Source organism: Oncorhynchus mykiss, chromosome 2, assembly GCF_013265735.2.
Source record: "Oncorhynchus mykiss isolate Arlee chromosome 2, USDA_OmykA_1.1, whole genome shotgun sequence".
NCBI lineage: Eukaryota > Metazoa > Chordata > Actinopteri > Salmoniformes > Salmonidae > Oncorhynchus > Oncorhynchus mykiss.
This window is the reverse complement of record NC_048566.1, coordinates 42,663,988-42,683,981: the sequence shown is the minus strand read 5'-3', so window position 1 is coordinate 42,683,981 and position 19,994 is coordinate 42,663,988. Positions and strand designations below refer to the sequence as shown.

The 19,994-nt window shown below is 42.4% G+C and overlaps 1 protein-coding gene across 2 annotated transcripts; it reads right to left on the bottom strand.

Annotated features, from left to right (window-relative positions):
• Positions 1-632: 632 nt before the first annotated feature.
• Positions 633-19,558, bottom strand: LOC110490029 (F-box/LRR-repeat protein 4). Of its 2 annotated transcripts, XM_021563119.2 has the most exons (9): positions 19,403-19,558; positions 14,480-14,725; positions 13,963-14,305; positions 11,453-11,789; positions 10,053-10,297; positions 9,412-9,625; positions 3,292-3,363; positions 2,833-3,145; positions 633-2,590 (listed from the first exon to the last, which is right to left on the bottom strand). In XM_021563119.2, the coding sequence occupies exons 2-9, from the start codon at positions 14,631-14,633 to the stop codon at positions 2,427-2,429; spliced, it is 1,842 nt and encodes a 613-aa protein (XP_021418794.1). In that variant the 5' UTR covers positions 14,634-14,725; positions 19,403-19,558; the 3' UTR covers positions 633-2,426. The 2 variants fall into 2 exon arrangements, with proteins under 2 accessions (XP_021418794.1, XP_021418804.1); XM_021563129.2 differs by lacking the exon at positions 19,403-19,558 and having other exon boundaries at positions 13,963-14,303; positions 14,480-14,606.
• Positions 19,559-19,994: the final 436 nt, after the last annotated feature.

The following is a 19,994-nucleotide window of genomic DNA, read 5'->3' as shown; positions in this document are numbered from 1 at the left end:
GACAATTTCTAGAATGGAAAAAACATTCTAACCGTTCTGATTGGTCCCAGAAACCGATGGGCTGAGCAAAGAGCCAGAACACACGTGTGTAAAGCCTATGGGTAAATGGGTGAAAATGTGTCAATGGCTTGGTTACTCCGATTGGTTAGAGGTGATCCCAATCACTGATTACTTTGTTTGGTACAACACCCCTCAATTTGACATCACCACAAACGACTTCAATGACGGCAATCTCAGACTGAAGTTCGTAGCAAACAAAAGAGCATCGGCAAAAAAAATTCAGTTTGAGTCGTAAGGCAAGAAGACTCTACCCCTACCTTTCAATATAGTTATTTCTGTTGAGTCACCGCTCATGATAAGGCACCTCAGAAAAAAGGGTTCTACATCAAACCTTTTTCATGTAAAGAAACTAGTCATTTTAGGGTTTGTTGTTGGGTGAAAAGGTTCTACCTGGATCCAAGAAGAATTATCCTACAAGGGACAAGCCAGAGAACACTGTATGGCACCTTTCTATTTAAAGAGTGATCAAAACAAGGTGGTGTAATGTCAGCACAATGTACACTATGAGCCATAAATACAAGGCAGTCAAACCTGGCATTTCAATGGATATACAGTTGGGGATAAATATGTAGTCTCAGTCATCAACCTTCTGTTTATTTAAAATTAAAGCACCCAGTTTTGTCGTAGTAGAGGTGCAACCTTTTTTCAATACTTTAGAGCGGTTATTTGCCGGCGAGTCTTGATGACACCACACCTGACATTCACACTTAGTTAAGGGTACATTACTAAAGTTTTTACAAATGGCACAAAGTTTGACCACACACACACACATCCAAAACTAACTGGGAAAGGTCAATCACTGCAAAAAAGAGCAGGTCCACATAAATAAATGCCTTTAAATAAAAGTAGCATTACAATGTGAAAATTGTGGTGACTTTGGTCAACTAGTGACCGGACAAAGGAGAGGAACTAGATTTGTGTAGCAGGATGACAGATTGTGTGCGTTTGTTGTGTGTGTGTGTTCGTTGTACGAGTGTTGACATTAATATGTTTTTCAATAGTTTGCCTCTGCAGGTTACTTTAGTGATTTGAGTGTGACCAGACCACGTTTCCACAGATAAAAGAAAATGTAATCCAAAAAGCAGACATTCACATAACTGCCACTTAATAAAAAGGGAATTGAAAGATGGAGATAAGATTCTGTTTAAAATAAATATGGCTTTGCATGTGTCAATCAAGATGACAGATCTGCATGGGTTTCTTCACTGGTCAAATAAAGCTATAGTGAGGGACCTGGGATTTGCTAGTAACTTTGGTAGAGGGCAGGAAGCAAAGCATTACAAATCACTGACACACATGGACACCACATTCAGTCATGAATATAAGGCACAAAAATACTTCACATACTAGCTAGCATGTGCTCAAAATGAAACTTCAGGTTTTGCATAAAGATAGATTCAGCTATAAAAAATTTCAGTAGCTGCATATCAGGCCGATATCCACAACAACAAAGATAGTGAAGAGAGGGGATAAGAGAGGCTAATCTACTCCGCAGTAGTTGCCCCTCGATTATCACATTTGCAGGAGAGTGAAACGACCTCCCATGCACATGCGAAGATGTTCTGTATGGGAATGTGGGTGCTCACAAGTACAGCCTATTGTATAGCGTTTATTCCTCAATAGCTTTGTTTCAGTTTAAAGGAAATGCTTCATAGCATTGGAGATGTGCAATAATATACTACAAGATCAATAAATAATTAAGGAAAGTGATATAATTTTACAATCATACAATTTGCACAATATTCAACATCAAATACACCCCAAAAATGTTTTGTCTCAGTATCAGTGCCAAATGTAAATTTTTATGAACTCCCATAATTTTTGTTGTCTCAGAACAAACTGTGGCAGTGGAAATCAAACAGGACTCAAATGTTTCGCGGACAAAAATAAATAAAACAAATTAAAACAATATAAACAAAATAAAAACCCTGAGATTTCAGATTCAGATGCAACATTGAGGTCACCCATTTTACTAAATGCGTCACAGGGTGGTGGGGGGTGGGCAGATGACAAGCAGCCACCAGATGTGTCAGTTACCGGCTGACCAATGATGAAATCTAGCGGCTTTGGCAGCCGTGACCCTGATTTCAAACAGTTTTACTCTTAAGACTCTTTCTTGCATTCAGCGGCTTGACACGAGGAGACTGTGTTGAGGTGTGGGTGAGGTGTTCAGCTGATGCTTAGGGCACCACAACACTCCTAACCATTCAGTCCACATTACAATAGGCCTCAGTGCTCTCAGCCATCAGGCCCATTCATTCTACCCACTGGAAATCCAGTAGTACTCTACCCTGCTAGTCTAAATTAGCACCTCCCCCTGGTGTCCCTGTGTCACTGCCCCTGTGTGAGGGTGGGGCTGAGTGAGGTCACTGGGTAAAGCTCTTCTTGATGGCCACGTTGGGGAAGAGTCCGCAGAGCTCTTGGACGATGCGGGCGTCCACCTGCGAGCAGAAGGACACGTCCAGGAGGAGGAGCTTAGGACACGCCTGCAGCAGCTTCCTCAGGGAAGAGGAGCTTACCATCCGGGTGCCTGTCAATCAACAACACAAACATACCACAGGAGTGAGCAACATTAATGTGACCACTCAGAAATACATAGATTAATCAGATAGGCAATTACAGACAAATAATAGTGAATACTGTGTTTTAAACGCTCCAAGTAAAATACGATATCAAATATCGGGTGTGAACATAAAATGATTTTATATAAACTTGTGTGAGACCAAGAGAAAGAGATATAGATTAAGAAAGAAAGGGGGAGGTAGTACCCACCCAATATGTCGAGGTGCTGCAGTGCGGGGCAGTTGGCAGCCAACTCCTCAATGTCCGAGTCGCACACGGTGCGGTTGGCGGTGAGGAAGAGCTTCCTCAGGCACGGCAGGTTGCGAGCCAGGTGCTGGAAGCAGCCCGAGCTGCTCTGCAGTGTGGAGCACCAGCCCAGGTCCAACTCCTCCAGTAGTCTGCACCCTGCAGCCAGCTCAGCCAGGCCGCGCTCCGTCAGGTTTCTGCAGCGCCACAGGTCCAGGGAGCGCAGTGAGCGGCAGCGGACAGCCAGCATGCTGGCCACCACGTCATAGTCGTCTATCTGAAAGGAGAACATAGGGGTGGTGACCTCAGGGCTGTCAGCTAACATAGAATAACTGAATCAATTGTCATGATTCTTGATTGTGGTTAGGAGTGAAGCTGATCCTAGAAATGTCTATCTGAGTGCATTTGTGGGGGGAATCTTACCATCACACAGCTCCCCAGGTTGAGGTGTCTCAGCTCAATGCAGAATGTTAGGATGCTCAACATGGCTGTTTGCTGCAGCAGCATAAACAAAGCGAGAGAGAGAAAATGTCACGAAGTTGAGTTAAGTTTCTATCAACTCACCCAAAATATGATGATTGCACCCCTTTTTGTACAAACACAGTAAAATGAGACTCAGGAATGTGTGTCAAAGGTGTCACTTCAAAAAGTACAATAAAACAGGTCTACACCATGTTATTCAATATCTCTCCAAGATGACTTGGTCTGGCAAACGCACAACAGTATTAGGGTAGTAGAACATTTCAAAACGTAAATTAATACATTTGCTTATCACCTATCCACCATTGTAAGACAGGGATAGAGGTGAGATTTCAATGTGGAACTGTCAACATGCCACCGAATGGCAATTGAGGGTGCGTGACGTGTACTTTAGCAAATATCTCGAAGGTGTACGTGTGTGTGTGTATGTTGTGGTCTCTTTCTTTACCTTTTGACAGTCTGAGAACTATTTAATTATACCAGTGACAGCTTAATGACAGACAACAGGGCTGGATGACACATAGGACTGCAGACACACACACAGCCTGCTCAGTCTGCCTGCAGTAAACAACCTGAAAGCCTAGACCTCAACCTCACTGCACTGGAAAGACTACGGTATAGTGTCTGCCTTAGGAAAAGGCTGAAACATGAAAACAACACTCAGAAATGCTCTGTAAGGTTGTGTAGCAAGCCTGGGCGAGAACAGTGACCCGAGCTCTGAGTTCATTACAAATGATGACAGCAGAGAATTAGTCCTACGTAAACCACAATGATGCCATCCACAGGTCATGCATCTAATAGGAAACACAACTACCTCTTAACCCATTCACACCGCCAATTTACCCATGTGCATTAGCCTAAAAATAAGGCAGAACTTGTGTTACAACATCGTCTGAGTATATGCAACTCAGCAAACGCTTTTAACCAAAGTGACAACGCAGTGAGTGCATACATTTTTAGTGTGTGATCTCTGTGGGAAATGAATCCACAACCTTAGCGCCGGCATCATGCTTAAGTTATGGGTGCCCCAAGGATCGATACTCGGCCCACTACTGTTTACAATCTATATAAAATAACATCGGTAATGCTGAAAAATGCAGATGAAACAGTGTTCCATTGAACCATCGGTTGGCCAAGCCCTTTCACACTTGAAGTCTGATTATAAGCACTGCGGAGGACACTATTGGATCTAAAGCTAGTACTAAATTCAAACAAAACACATGCTTTTGTAGAACAAGAGAGAAATGCTGTTTAATGGCATGAAGTCTTCATAAAAGAATTGCCTCCACACTTCTATGGTTGGATTTTTGGTAGGCTACTTTGAAGCAGGGTAAGACTTTCCTCGTTACAGGGAAGTAAAACTTTCAGGTTTCAAACAATTGGCACAACGGTCTAAGGCACTGCATCTCAGTGTTAGAGGCGTCACTACAGACCCTGGTTCGAATCCAGGCTGTATCACAACCGGCCGTGATTGGGAGTCACATAGAGCGGAGCACAATTGGCCTAGCATCGTCCGGGTTAGGGTTTGGCTGGGGTAGGCCGTCATTGTAAATAAGAATTTGTTCTTAACTAGTTAAATAAAAGGTTAACAAAAAAAATGTAAATGTTAAAAAAAAAAAAATACAGCCTCATGCTTACGTTGCAAAGTGGTGAGTGACACGCTAGTAGCCTGCCTACCGTTGACTATAGCCAATGCACTCGAATGGCAAATGGGAGGCTTGCTTTAATTACGAGTTGAGAAATACAAATTGTAACTCTTTTTAAAGTGTGGCCATCAAAACAGTTAACAATTCGAAATGCAATCATGTGCTATTTGTTACGCAATGACTGGGCTTATAAAAGGATGTTTCACTCCAGTAGGCTACCAGCTTTTTGAGGAGCTGCTCTCGAGCTGTCCGACAGTTGACAGGCCATTCCGCTCCTCAGACTAGGCTCTGTATGATGTACGCGTGTGATAAGTAAGATGCATGATTATGGCTAACGAAAATACACACCTGCCAATTTAATTCCAGTAAATTATGCAAATTAACCTACAGACCGATAAGCATGACCGGTCAAATGTATTTTTGTTGGCTAACCGATTAGCATCCCTATTTAGCATACAGTGCCTTCAGAAAGTATTCACACCCCATTGCTTTTTTCAAATTTTGTGTTACAGCCTGAATTTAAAATGTATTAAATTTAGATTTTTTTGTCATAATACGCCATAATGTCAAAGTGGAATGTTTTTCAAAATGTTTACAAATTATAATTAAAAATTAAAAGCTGCAAGGTCTGGAGTCAATAAGTATTCAACCCCTTTGTTCATGGCAAGCCAAAATAAGTTCAGGAGTAAACATTTGCTTAACAAATCACAAATTGCATGGTGTGCAATAGTGTTTAACCCTTTAAACCCCAATATAAATTCTAGAATGCTGCTGTAGATTACTGACAATTTTCAAGATAAAGCTCATTCTCACACATTTCAAACAAACAGACATAGCTCCAAAACAAAGAACAAAATGACAATTACAAGTGAACTTATTATCGAATAGGTTGGGCTCTTTAAAACTATGACACCACATTCATGTCAATGGGAATAACACTCATTTTGTCTTCCATTGTGTAAAGACACTATCAAAAAACGATTAACACAACAAAAAACCCTAGTTTTACATTTCAGTACATCTGACTAAATTACTCACTTAAAAATGTACCAAGCACAACCCATACTTATAAATATTATTTACATATGAATAAATCAAATTATCCAAAATGTGATCAGAGGACAATATCCAGAAACTATTTCAAAACACACACACAAAGTAGTCCATTTGATTGACAATGATTCTTACTTCTGTAACAATGTAGAAATGCAAACAACTATTCAGAGCCTACAGTATTTCAAAATGTAGGTAACCCCTCTCAATAAGATTTAGTACAGACCAGGGCTGACACAAATAGAAATAGTAGCCTACTTTGACAATTCAGTGAATGCAACAAGTATTAGATAGAGACGGAAAAAGAGAATATACAAAACACAACAAGTGTTCAGAGACAAAAGACTTGTAGGACAAATTCATATTTCACACTGTCACTTTAGCGTTTGCATTTAGCCTACAACATGGAACTTCTAGATGCATGGCCCCATCCTGCAAAGTGGCATAGACCACCCAAAAGGAGGTTTCTACATATCTCCCATTTTTTACACTGCGTCCACTCTGGATGCACACCAAACACCCACTCTTGTGCCCTTCAAACTTCACCTGCTTTCAAATGAGTTACATCTTGGTCCACACACCCTGGTGCCACACCCGTCTCCCCTCTTCCTGCCACTGTAGCAATATCAAAGTGAATGCACAAGCAGCATTTTGAATGCCTTCAGGGACCAGCGCCTGTGTTTTCTGGGAAGGGGCCTTTGCAGGATCCCTCATAAAATGTACGCTTATGATGGCAATGTTGAGCATCCCCCAAAACACATACGTCCACCATTTTCTACCTGTGCGTCCAACATTGTAATAGCTCCTCAGTTGGTCAAGATGGTCAACCCCGCCCACGTTCTTGTTGTAATCCATTACAAGCTCTGGAACAGATAGAAGTTCCTACTACTTTTAAAAACAACTCCAAAACCCATGCCACTGTCACTTTAGGCCCAGGCTGTGTGGTACAAGGGTGAATGTTGGGACATTAGGCAGACACGCCATGGAAGTGTAGGCTCCCCTCTCGGGTGTGCCCCCTCTCCCTCTACTCTTGTCTCCCTCCTCTTCACAACTCCTATTCCACCCTGCCTTTTACTGCTGAGCCCTGACTCTCCACATCACTTCCTTCACTTTCACTGACCTCGAGGAACAGTAACAGAGGGAGAGGAGAGGAGCAACAAATAGGATACCATTGTAGTCAGGAACATAATCTCGCTCCCCGTCTCGCTTTTCCTTCCTCTACACACACACTCTCTTCCTAATAAGGGGTGTCCATAATAAATTGTGTGATAAAGTTAGCTACACGCCTCCCATTCCACACATGCACGCACACACACTCTCTCTCTCCTCCAAATCAACTCCTGCTTTCTTGCCTGAGACGAACTACAAAGTTCACCAATGTTAGGTGATTTGTTAGAAGCTGGGACAGTTTCCAAATGAACTGCATCGGTAGAAACGGGGCAAAACAAGCAGCGTGTTAGCTGGCTATCTGCACCTAGCAAACCATAACCTAAGACCGACAGATAAACACAATTTACTCTAGCCTTCATTGCAGTGGCTAGTTTGCAGGTTGTCTGTAGTGGTGAAAGTGACAGCTGAGGTTGACGTTTCGTGAGCGCCGTCCAAATGTACCGCTCGCTACACACAACTTTTCTTGCCTGACAGATTAACTAATTAGCTATAGCAAGCAGTTTCCGTATAATTACATTGGTAGAAACAAGAGAAAACAATCAACTAGTTAGTTGACTATATACAGCTAACGTTAAACACTGCAACTATTTCCATGAGACAGAGAGCAATCATTCGAGCTTGACCACTGGCACGGATGTGCAACCAAATTATGATTTACTAATCTGTGAGCTATTCCCCAAGTTTCACAGCATCAAACATTGAAGACACCAAACTGCTGTTTACTTATTTCACTCACCTCGACATCATCACTTTTCGAAGTGCAAGGACGTGTGCGACTCCCCAACCAACATAGATAAAGCCTCTTTCACATTGAAAAGTCATGTCTGCTTCTGCGATGTCATATTCAGTAATGAAGTTTTTTTTTTAAAAGTCAAAATGACATCATACCCTGTTTCCGGTTGATGACAACAGCCACGGCAATATGACAACAGGTTGTTAGAAAGTTCATTTTTCAATATTGACAGAGATATTGTTAGAAAAACAAGGCCGTTCGTGGCATTACAGTAATTTAAAGAAAGGCCGTTGACGGCCGCTTGGGTTGTAAAAGTTAATATGATTTTTGAAAGACTACCTCATCTCTGTACCCCAAACATACAGATAATTGTAAGGTCCCTCAGTTGAGCACTGAATTTCAAGCACAGATTCTACCACAAAGACCAGGGAGGCTTTCCAATAACTCACAAAGAAGGGCACTTATTGGTAGATGGGTAAAATAAAAATAAAAAAAGCAGACAGTGAATATCCCTTTGACCATGGTGAAGTTACTCATTACACTTTGGATGGTGTATCAATACACCCAGTCACTACAAAGATACAGGCGTCCTTCCTAACTCAGTTGCCGGGAGGAAGGAAACCACGAGGCCAATGGTGACTTTAAAACAGTTAACGTTAGAGTTGAATGGCTGTGATAGGAGAAAACTGAGGATGGATCTACAACATTGTAGTTACGCCACAATACTAACCTAATTGACAGAGTGCAAAGAAGGAAGCCTGTACAGAATAAATATATTCCAAAACAAGCTTCCTGTTTGCAACAAGGCACTACTATAATACTGCAAAAAATGTAGCAAAGCAATTCACTTTTTGTTCTGAATACAAAGTGTTGTGTTTGGGGCAAATCCAATACAACACATTACTGAGTACCACTCTCCATATTTTCAAACATAGTGGTGGTATGCTTGTAATCATTAAGGACTGGGGAGTCTTTCAGTATAAAAAAAATCTAATGGAACGGAGCTAAGCAACAGGCAAAATCAGTGAAGACAGTGAATGTGGCAGAGTTACAGTTTTGACTTAAATCTACTTGAAAATATATGGCAAGACCTGAAAATGGTTGTCTAGCAATGATCAACAACCAATTTGACATGGCTTGAAGAATATTGAAAGGAACAAATGGGCAAATGTTGCACAATACAGGTGTGGAAAGCGCTTAGATATTTACCTAGGAAGACTCACAGCTGTAATCATTGCCAAAAGGTACTTCTACAAAGTATTGACTCAGGGATGTGAATACTTATATAAATGAGATATTTCTGTATTTAATTTTGAATACATTTGCAAAAAGTTTTCACTGTCATTATGGGGTAGTGTGTGTAGATGGGTGATTTTTTATTTTTATTTCATCAATTTTGAATTCAGGCTGTAACAACAAAATCTGGAATAAGTCCAGGGTTCCATTCAGAAGGCACTGTACCTCTATCTTTGTGCGGTAGAGCACTAGCCGGCGCAGTTGGGTGAGCTTGGAGATGTGTGTAAAGGCCTGGGGGTGGAGGCGGTCGCACGAGGACAGGTTGAGCTCCTGCAGCCCGGGACACGTCTGGGAGATGACCTCTAGACACGGTTCACTCAGGAAGTGACAACACGACAGCTCCAGACACACCAGGCTCCCGCCACATGCCTTCATGAAGCTGAGGGGGAGGAGGGGGAGGAAGTCAGACCTGTGTTGTGGCGTGGCAACACAATATTAACAGGGAAGTTCCGGATTTGACAACTTTATGTTAGTTTCAGTCTCAATATTTATTAGTTGCATATACGGGATACACATGGTATACACCGTCCAACTAAAAAATGCTTACTTGCAGGTTCCTTCTCGACAATGCAACAACAATAAATAATAAAAGGTAAGAATATGAGCATAAAGTAAATGGCTCAGGAGAATAAAGATTTTAGCACAAGTAAAATACAGAAAGGTACAATTTATAGTCCAATATTTACACAGATGGCTCCTCACCCTGAAATCAACAGAAGTGATGGGCACACACATGCCACACTGAAGACGGAGACCAATGAACCACAAATGTCCAGATCCTCTAGCCCCCCAATCCCATAACTCACCTGCTGAAGCCAGTGAGGGTGAGGGCTCCGCGGTTGCCGGTCCAGGAGAGGTTGAGTCTCTGGAGCAGGGTGCAGCGGCCCTGCAGGTGGCCCAGGGAGGTGTCACTGAGGCGAGCCCAGTATGGCTGCAGGCTCAGCTGGATGTACTGGAGGGGGTCACAGCAGTGCTGGTGGAGTAGCTTACAGGTCTGGGTTAGGCGACATAGGTCGGGCAGGGTCAGGTGGCTGACTATCAGCTGGATCAACTGCAGGGGGAGAGGGAGGGAGAGATAATTACAGAAAGAGAATAAGAGAGAAGGGAGGATGGTGGGAGAGGGGGGTAGAGGGAGAGAGAAAGATAAATAATGGAGGAAGAGAGAGGGATAAGGAAAGCAAGAAAGAAAACAAGACAAATGTAAACAGACGGGATGATGTCAGGAAGAGCAGATTAATATAAAAAAAGTGTACGTGGCACACACACACAAAGCAATATTCTTGTGGCAGTGAATCTGCTTGTTTGTGCAATGTGGATGTGTGCTTCTCTCAGTAAGACAGAGGTAGAGAGAGAATAGATGTGTGTATGTGTGCAGTGAATAAACAATACCCTGTTGAACACAGTGTATCAGCAAGCAGATAATAGCTAGATTGTATTACACACACACACACTGGTTTGGAGAGTAGTACATAAAACCAAGAGAATAGCCAGTGTTTTTAAGCTTGTCTTAGAAAATATGACATGTCTTTATGACATGAAAATTACTAAGCATAATCTCAAATATCTCCATGGGTCCAAGCCAGTATGTTTAGGTCTATGGGAGATATATTTTGTCCAATTAAGTCCACGCAAAGTGCAAAAACTGCCCAAGATATCCTAAGCATAAACATTTTCAGTAGATAGGACTACACTCAAAGCTGCAATATGTCACTTTTTGGGCGACCCGACCGAATTCACATAAAAAAAATCTATATCACATGTTATAGATCTGTCATTCTCATTAAAAGCAAGTATAAGAAGCATTATATCTGTTCTATGTGTGCTATTTCTATGTTTCCATTAAGTTTCACTTCTGCATTTTTTACTTTCAGTTTTGTACACCAGTTTCAAACAGCTGAATATACAATATTTTTGGTTATGGAAAATATTTTTCATAGCAGTTTAGAGAATCATTGTACCATCTACACTGTACTTGCTTGTTTTAGTCACAAACTGAAATCAGGCGAACTATTCACATTTTTGCAACCAGGAAATGGCGGAGCGATTTCTGCATAGTCCATCTTTAAAACCAAAGCGAGAATTGTTTGAAAAACAGCATCTTGCAATTGTCCTGCAACTATTGCTGTTTCGTGGACAGAAAATGCAGCCAGCAGCCATATATGAGTGTTGTAGTATATGTGAGTGTCTAATAGCGTATTCTCCCTACCTCGTAGGGCAGTTTATCGAAGTATCCATTCCCCAGGTTAATGTGCTTGCCATCCCCGGCCTGTCGGAAGGAGGCTCCCGGGTCAGACAGCTCCTCATCACTGTCACTCAGGTCACAGATGTCGATCCTGGGCATCTTATAAAGGGAGAGGATGGGCCTCTCTTTCTGGCCACGCAGGACGACGGCATCCAGCTCTGTGTAGTACTTTAGCAGGGAGCTGTTGACCTCCACGCGGATCAAGTTGGTGGGGAAGTTCAGCTGCTTGATGCTGGGGGAGAACTGCCTGGCCTGGGGGGTCAGCACATTGGTGGGCTCCTCAGCCCACAACACCTCCCACCTGGGGACAGACAGAGGTACACCTCTCAGGAGGTACACACGCACTCACCACTCTTTAATCTGAGACATTCAGGGCAGTTTTCCCATACACATACTATGCCTAGTCCTAAACTAATAAAACGTGCTCAATGGAGAATCTAAGTGAAAGTGCTTCTTATTCCGAGACTAGGCTTAATCTGTGTCCGGGAAACCAGCCCATAGAGTACAAACACAAATTTCGTTGTGGTCCCCTGTAGCTCAGTTACTAGAGCATGGCGATTGCAACGCCAGGCATGGGTTAGAGTCCCAGGACTACCCATTTGTAAAAAAAATAACAAAAACAATGTGCACCCATGACTTTAAAAAGGTCCAATGCAGCCATTTTAATCTCAATATCAAATCATTTATGGGTAAAAATTAAGAACCTTACTGTGATTACTTTTGACAATTTTAATTGATAACAAACAAAATAGCTTCTTAGCAAAGAGCAGTTTCACAAGCAATCATTTTTCTAGGACTGTCAGAGTGGTCTGAGTAGAGAGGGGGAAACTGAAAACTAGCTGTTATTGGCAGAGAGGTTTGGAACTCTTTTGGAATCTTATTGGTCTATTAACTAATTAATAGAAAAACTCCATTCCACAATTGAGAGCATCTTGACTGGTTGCATCCTTGCTTGGTTTGACAACTGCACCTCCCTCGATCGCATGGCACTACAGAGGGTGGTGCGGACAGCCCAGTACATCACTGGGGCCGAGCTCCCTGCCAACCAGGACCTCTATATCAGACCGTGTGAAAGGAAGGCGCGGATAATTGTTAAAGAATCCAGGCACCCAAGCCATAGACTGTTCTCTCTGTTTCTACACGGCAACTGGTACCGGAGCAACAAGTATGACACCAACAGGCTCCTGAACAGCTTCTATCACCAAGCCATAAGACTGCTAAACAGATAACAAAATGGCTACATGGACTATCTGCATTGAACCTTGTATTACATTTTTATTTTTGCACAGACTATGCACACACTCACTCTATGCCCAATCAGTCCTTAATTTGCACACACACACACAAATACTGACTGTAAACACACAAACGCTCTGTCTGTTACATATCCTGATGCCTAAAACTCCAATTAAACGGTGTTTCAAATAGCTGCCTGTCCCTTTTAATAGCCGGGCATCGGCACAAATTTCAGCACATAAATGCCTGTTTCAAATAAACGCTGGGTGTAAATGAATTGTTTGAGGTTACCATGGACACAGCTTTGATATTCCTACAGTCATGTGCATTAAAAACATTCTTTAAAAATGCTGTCATCGTTGCTAGCCATGGCGCCACCAAAAAGAAAACACGGCTTGTGATTACCGGTACCGCTCTCCATGGTGCTGAATGGCGAAATTGGGGTGTATGATAGGCAGCTTAGTCTTTGCAAGTCTGACCTGCGATAGATTTGTTATTATAATGGTCACAACAAACAATGTGGTAGTCTTTTCAAAATTGTATTGAGCAAGCGCTGTGTGCATTAAGGAAATAGACGACTGACTCAAATAGAAGCCTGTCTCATAATACGCACCGGTTGTGTTGAGAGATTGAAGTAAACGAACACCCCGGCTATTAACTTAAGTTTCACGGTATATTTTTTTTTAAACCTTAATTTTACCAGGTAAGTTGACTGAGAACACATTCTCATTTACAGCAACAACCTGGGGAATAGTTACAGGGGAGAGGAGGAGGGGGATGAACGAGACAATTGTAAGCTGGGGATGATTAGGTGACCGTGATGGTATGTGGGCCAGATTGGGAATTTAGCCAGGACACCAGGGTGAACACCTCTACTCTTACGATAATTGTCATGGGATCTTTAGTGACCATAGAGTGTCAGGACACCCGTTTAACATCCATTCGAAAGACCCCAATCACTGTCCTGGGGCATTGGGATCTTTTTTTTTTAGACCAGAGGAAAGGGTGCCTCCTACTGGCCCTCCAACACCACTTCCAGCAGCATCTGGTCTCCCATCCAGGGACCTACCTGGACCAACCCTGCTTAGCTTCAGAAGCAAGCCAGCAGTGGGATGGAGGGTGGTATATAGGGAAGGTGTGAAAGTGGCTATGGATGAAAAGCAGAGATTTCACAATAGAAGATTTGTCAAACTACATTTCTACAACCCGAGTCCCACACCACCACTGGTCCTCCTTACCTGACGTCTGTGGGAGGGTTCTGAGAGAAGGGGTTGAGGGAGCAGGCCATGATCTGGACAATGGCCCCCGGGTGGTAGGTCTCCAGCACCTCCACAGCTGTGGGGTAGACGGGCTCCTCGAAGGCCAGCTCGATGTAGTCCTGGCTATGGAAGGCCTTGGGCGTGCGGCGGAACGGCAGAGGTGCGCTGGCACACTGCTCCCACCACGTCCCGTAGGCCCTGAACACGGCCGTCTGGGTGAAGTCCCCAGAGCTGGGGTAGACGTTGGGCATGCCGGCCAGGTTCCACATGGTGTACGACATGCTGTTCTCACTGCCGTAGTGGGAGCTGAAGTCCAGCACCTCTATAGGATAGGATAAGGTTAGTCCATCTGATCCCAATCCACCAGACAAAAGCACACAAACACACATTTTGGGAGGAGCACAGTGTCAGCTCCAGTGCAGCACACCTGGAGCTATTTTAAGGGGTTGGACTAAGTGCCTTTCTCAAGGGCACAATAGCAGGTGAAAGATTATACCTTTGGCATACTGTTCCACCTCCACGCTGATGGGCAGGGTGGCCCGCTGGCCTGACTCCACGGCCCGCCTGCTGGTCAGCGCCTCACCCCGAGTTCCGCTCCTGGACCGGCGCCGCAGACAGATATAGTAAAACATGCTCAGAAGGGTTAGCATAGGGAACAGTGGGTCAGGGGAGCAGTGGGCTGGGTGTGGCTTGTGGGAAGAGGCCCCAGAGCGCAGGCTACAGGCCCAGCCACATACAGGACCTGTGGGTTAGGGAAAGAGACAAAAAGACACACAAGGCAAGAGTTAGAAAAGCAAGACAGAAAAAGATTCCCCATTAATCTTCAAGTGCTAGTAGTAAAACCTTGGGCATATTCTTTTTTTTCTTGACAAATTCATCACAAATAAGCAAATGTATCTGTCTAAGTAATGGATCGAAGTCAAATTTATAGCTTGCTATCACAATAATAGATTTTATTAAAAACAAAATGTTTCTTGCTCATGATGTTATTGAGTTCTTGACCTCACAATAAGCCAGATTCAAGTAACTTCCACTGTGGTTCTGAAACTTGAAGCATTGTGGCACAATCAATAATTGCATAATTCATTTCAATCTTCATTTGAACAAGAGGGCTTCGTGTTGGAGCCTATTTCTTCCTATTTAAGAAATAAAAGGTTGGCCTACCTGTTTGACAGACAGATTTAGGCAATAGGCTGATATGTCCATAGATTTGGTTGTTCAATTACTCCACCCACCATGCACTCTTTAAATAGCCTACCTCCATGTCAGTGAAGGGCTGTTAAGTTAAATCCAAGACTCAAATTGAGGGGGTATGAGAGGGTGCCATAAGCCTGCCTTTTATTAAAGAAAATGTCAAAAAGCAGAGGCCTTCTTTGTCGTCTTAAAACCGTGCCTTCGGAAAGTACTTTTCCCACGTTGTTAGGTTACAGCCTTATTCTAAAATTGATTGGGGGAAAAAAACAATGACAAAGAAACAGGTTAAGACATTTTCTCTAATTTATTTATTTTTTAATTAAAAAATGAAAATATCACATTTACATAAGTATTCAGACCCTTTACTCAGTACTTTGTTGAAGCCTTGAGTCTTTTTGGGTATGACACTACAAGCTTGGCACATCTGTATTTGGAGAGTATCTCCCATTTCTTTTCTGCAGATCCTCTTAAGCTCTGTCAGGTTTGATGGGGATGCACAGCTATTTTCAGGTCTCTCCAGAGATGTTCGATCGGGTTCAAGTTCAGGCTCTGGCTGGGCCACTCAAAGACTTGTCCCGAAGCCACTCCCGCATTGTCTTGGCTGTGTGCTTAAGGTCATTGTCCTGTTGGAAGGTAAACCTTTGCCCTAGTCGGAGGTCCCGAGCACTCTGGAGCAGGTTTTCATCAAGGATCTCTCTGTACTTTGCTCCGCTCATCTTTGCCTCAATCCTGACGAGTCTGCCAGTCCCTGCCGCTGAAAAACATCCCCACAGCATGATAACCACCATGCTTCACAGTAGGGATGGTGCCAGGTTTCCTCCAGACGTGATGCTTGGCATTCAGGCCAGAGTTCAATCTTGGTTTCATCAGACCAGAGAATCTTGCTTCTCATGGTCAGAGTCTTTAGGTGACTTTTGGCAAACTCCAAGTGGGCTGTCATGTGCCTTTTACTGAGGTGGGGCTTCCGTCTGGCTTCCGTCTACCATAAAGGCCTGATCGGTGGAGTGCTGCAGAGATGGATGTCCTTCTGGAAGGTTCTCCCATCTCCACAGAGGAACTCTGGAGTTCTGTCAGAGTGACCATCGGGTTCTTGGTCACCTCCCTGACCAAGGCCCTTCTCCCCCGATTGCTCAGTTTGGCCGGGCAGCCAGCTCTAGGAAGAGTCTTGGTGGTTCCAAACTTCTTTGATTTAAGAATGATGGAGGCCACTGTGTCCTTGGGGACATTCAATGCTGCAGACATGTTTTGGTACCCTTCCCCAGATCTGTGCCTCGACATAATCCTGTCTAAGAGGTCTACGGACAATTCCTTCGACCTCATGGCTTGGTTTTTGCTCTGTCAACTGTGGGACCTTATATAGGTAGGTGTGTGCCCTTCCAAATCATGTCCAATCAATTTAATTTACCACAGGTGGAGACCAATCAAGTTGTAGAACCATCTCAAGGAAGATCAGCGGAAACAGGATGCACCTGAGCTCAAAGGGTCTGATTACTACTGTAAATAAGGTATCCGTTTTTGTATTTTTAATACATTTCTAAAAATCTGTTTTTGCGTCGTAATTATGGGCTATTGTGTGTAGATTGCTGAGGATTTTTAAATTGAATCCATTTAAGAATAAGGGCAGTAACGTAAACAAAAATGTGGAAAAAGTGAAGGGGTCTGAATACTTTCCGAAGGCACTGTATAACAGCGCTTTGGTCCGCAATGTTTTATGCTGGAAACAAGCTGTAAAATACAGAGGAATGACTTGACTCGGATGCATATGGGAATATCATTGTTTAGTTGACATTCAGAGGCTGAGCTAAAAAACCTTCTATAGCCGAAGAAACAAAAACTAGACTTTACTTGGGAAGTAATCTAATTGTCACCATCAATTGATTAAGCTACTCACTTTTTGTACAATAAAATATGTTTAAACCCAGACAGTTTTAGGGAAACACTTGTAACCTTCTCTCATTGGGTTAAGCCACGGAAGAAAAGTAGCCAGCAGTTAAAACATACATTTTTATGCGTGAGTAGGCATACTCTGTCTGCGTAGGCCTAACTTTTGAAAGTACCAAGCTCAGATTCCTAATGAAGTCTCAGATTTAATTATTAACATGGAGAGTTTCGTTGCAAACAAGACACACTGATTTGGCATGCAATTCCACATCATTCTGTGTAATTTTATACCACACAATTTACAGAAACTATCCCTGTTAATAATTAAATCTGAGGCGTAATTAGGAATCTGAGCTTGGTACTTGCAAAAGTTAGGCCTGCCCAGACAGAGTATGCTTACCCACGCAGACAAATGTAAGCCAGCAAATACGATGATAGATTCATCTAATGTTTTTACTATAAATGAGATCTTTCCACCCCTACTCTTCTCCACAGTGAACCCACAACCTTCTGGCTCGCAGCCCTGAGCATTATCAAAATTTCTGCATTGCCATGTAACGCCAACAGGACAAAAAATTCAAAGAAGTGAAGGCAAATGGTAGACATGTTCTCTGCTATCCATATTGTTTTAATTATTATTTGGGGTTTAGGGGAGGGTCACTTGTTTTTCAAAGCATTCAGGGAGGGTTTAGGTTAAATATATTTTGCTTGAGGGAGGGCCATCCATTTTCATTTCAGAGGTCAGACTTTCTCCATGTAACCCTTAAGATAACATTTACTCCCTAAACTATTCTCTACCTTAGCAGTATGTATGTTTTTTGGTTTGCTGTCTGTTTCTTCACAACGAACAGATGTTTGCTACAGTACCACTCTGCCACACGGTGGAGAAAATGGGCTAACTCTCCTTGATAACTAGTCCTGATGATGTAACTTTGGTTGGAGGTAAGTAGCAAATGGCTCAAGGAGAGGGATATACTACAAAGCAAGATCAATGAGTTAGCCAGCTAACTTGTCTAAATATTCTGAAAAAAACATTTACATTTTATTTTTTAAGATGAGCTTGAAATAGGCATGGTCTGATTGACCCAACAACCAAAAACATATTTCTTAGTTTAGCTTTTCTAATGAACCAGATAGCTGGCTTAATTATTGATTCTGTGGTCCTGTGTCGCCAGTTGGTTGAGCATGGTGCTTGCAACATCAGGACTGTGGGTTCTACAGGGACCAGTATGAAGAAAACACATTCTGAAAATGTATGCACTCACTACTAGAAATCACTCTGGATAAGAGTGTCTGCTAAATGACTAAAATGCTAAATGTAGTACACCCCTCAGTTTTTGGTCAGATAGCACACAAAACACTCCCCAATGAGATCACACCACTCATGTTATTATCGAAGTTCACACTGTAGTTTCAGTCTTACACAAAAACGCCTAGCCTAGGCTTAATGTTACATGTCTAAAATGAGGAAGAACTGCTGTCGTACTTCCTGCCTAACCATTCGGTTTTCCAATAACACCATCTTCCTCTTTGGTTAGGCCTAGGCTATATCAATGTCATAAAGCAATCATAAATTATAGCCTGCTCCACCACATGAATTTAGTCTCAAACCAACAGATTGGAAAGCAAGTTTCCTTGCAAAGACACTGGCAAAAGAATAAAAACATTTCAGCACCAGATAGATAATACCTTCAAAAAGTAAAATTATTGTATTATTGATAAACAATACTTAAAAGTTGAGCTGAAACATCAAAGCTTTAGATGTTCCTTCACAGATGTTTGTCAAATTATCTTTCCTCTACTTCCCTCTCCGTGGGCCTACCCGCACCCCAGACAATTTGTGTAGCTAGAATCCCTTTAGTTTCCACAAATTCTTGACATAGCTAGCTAAGCTAACCATACCCCAAACATCTGTCAACTAGCGACAGAACATGCCATTGCAGCAATGCCAGATATAGCTTGTTACGTCGACGTCGTTGTTGTTACGTTAATTAGTTGTTCTTGTGATGTACTATAGCTAGCTAATGAGAAACCATGGAACACACATTAACGTTAATCACCCAGGAATGTGGCTAGGTTAGCTGTGATTATCTTGACATATGGTGGACCAAAAATAAACCAGTAAAAATAAATATCATTTCAGCTAAAATTGATGCAAATGCTCACTTAATCTAATATTCAGAAGACATGATAATGTGACGTTTGTAACTGAATAACATGTAAATGGATATTGTAGCCAGATAGCTAACGTTAGCTAGCATGATTTGTCTAGCTAGCAAACGACCAACTACTGTGGCAGACTCAATAATAAAAACAAACATAACAAGGTTTAATATGTACTTACGTTAACAGTAGATCAAACTAAGCATTCATATAGCAAGACTGTCTTTGTTCCATATCTGAGATTATTTTAACAGAAATCCTAAAACGGCAGACTTTTGTTCTCACTTCTGTTTACATCGAGTATTAATGCCTATGAAGCAGAGCATTGTGGGAATTATAGTCTTTTGTACTGGAAATATATTTATTCTGGTTGTGTGTGTGATTATAATCAGGAATGTAAAAAAAGTGTGAATAAAACATTTGTCTGTCAGAATTGACTGAGAATGTAGTGATGTGACATTTATCCTCTCCTAACAGAGCACTCTCCTGCCACAACCTGCCTCTGACCTCTCAAGGCAGAGGGACTGCATTGTTGGCTGTCCCTCACTCACACACACACAGAGAGAGATAAATAAATAGATATAGATATAGAGAGAGAGATATAGAGAGAGAGATATAGAGAGAGAGATATAGAGATATAGAGAGAGAGATATAGAGATATAGAGATATATATAGAGAGAGAGAGAGAGAGAGAGAGAGAGAGAGAGAGAGAGAGAGAGAGAGAGAGAGAGAGAGATTAATGGATGCTTATGGTCATGTCTTGGCTAGCATTT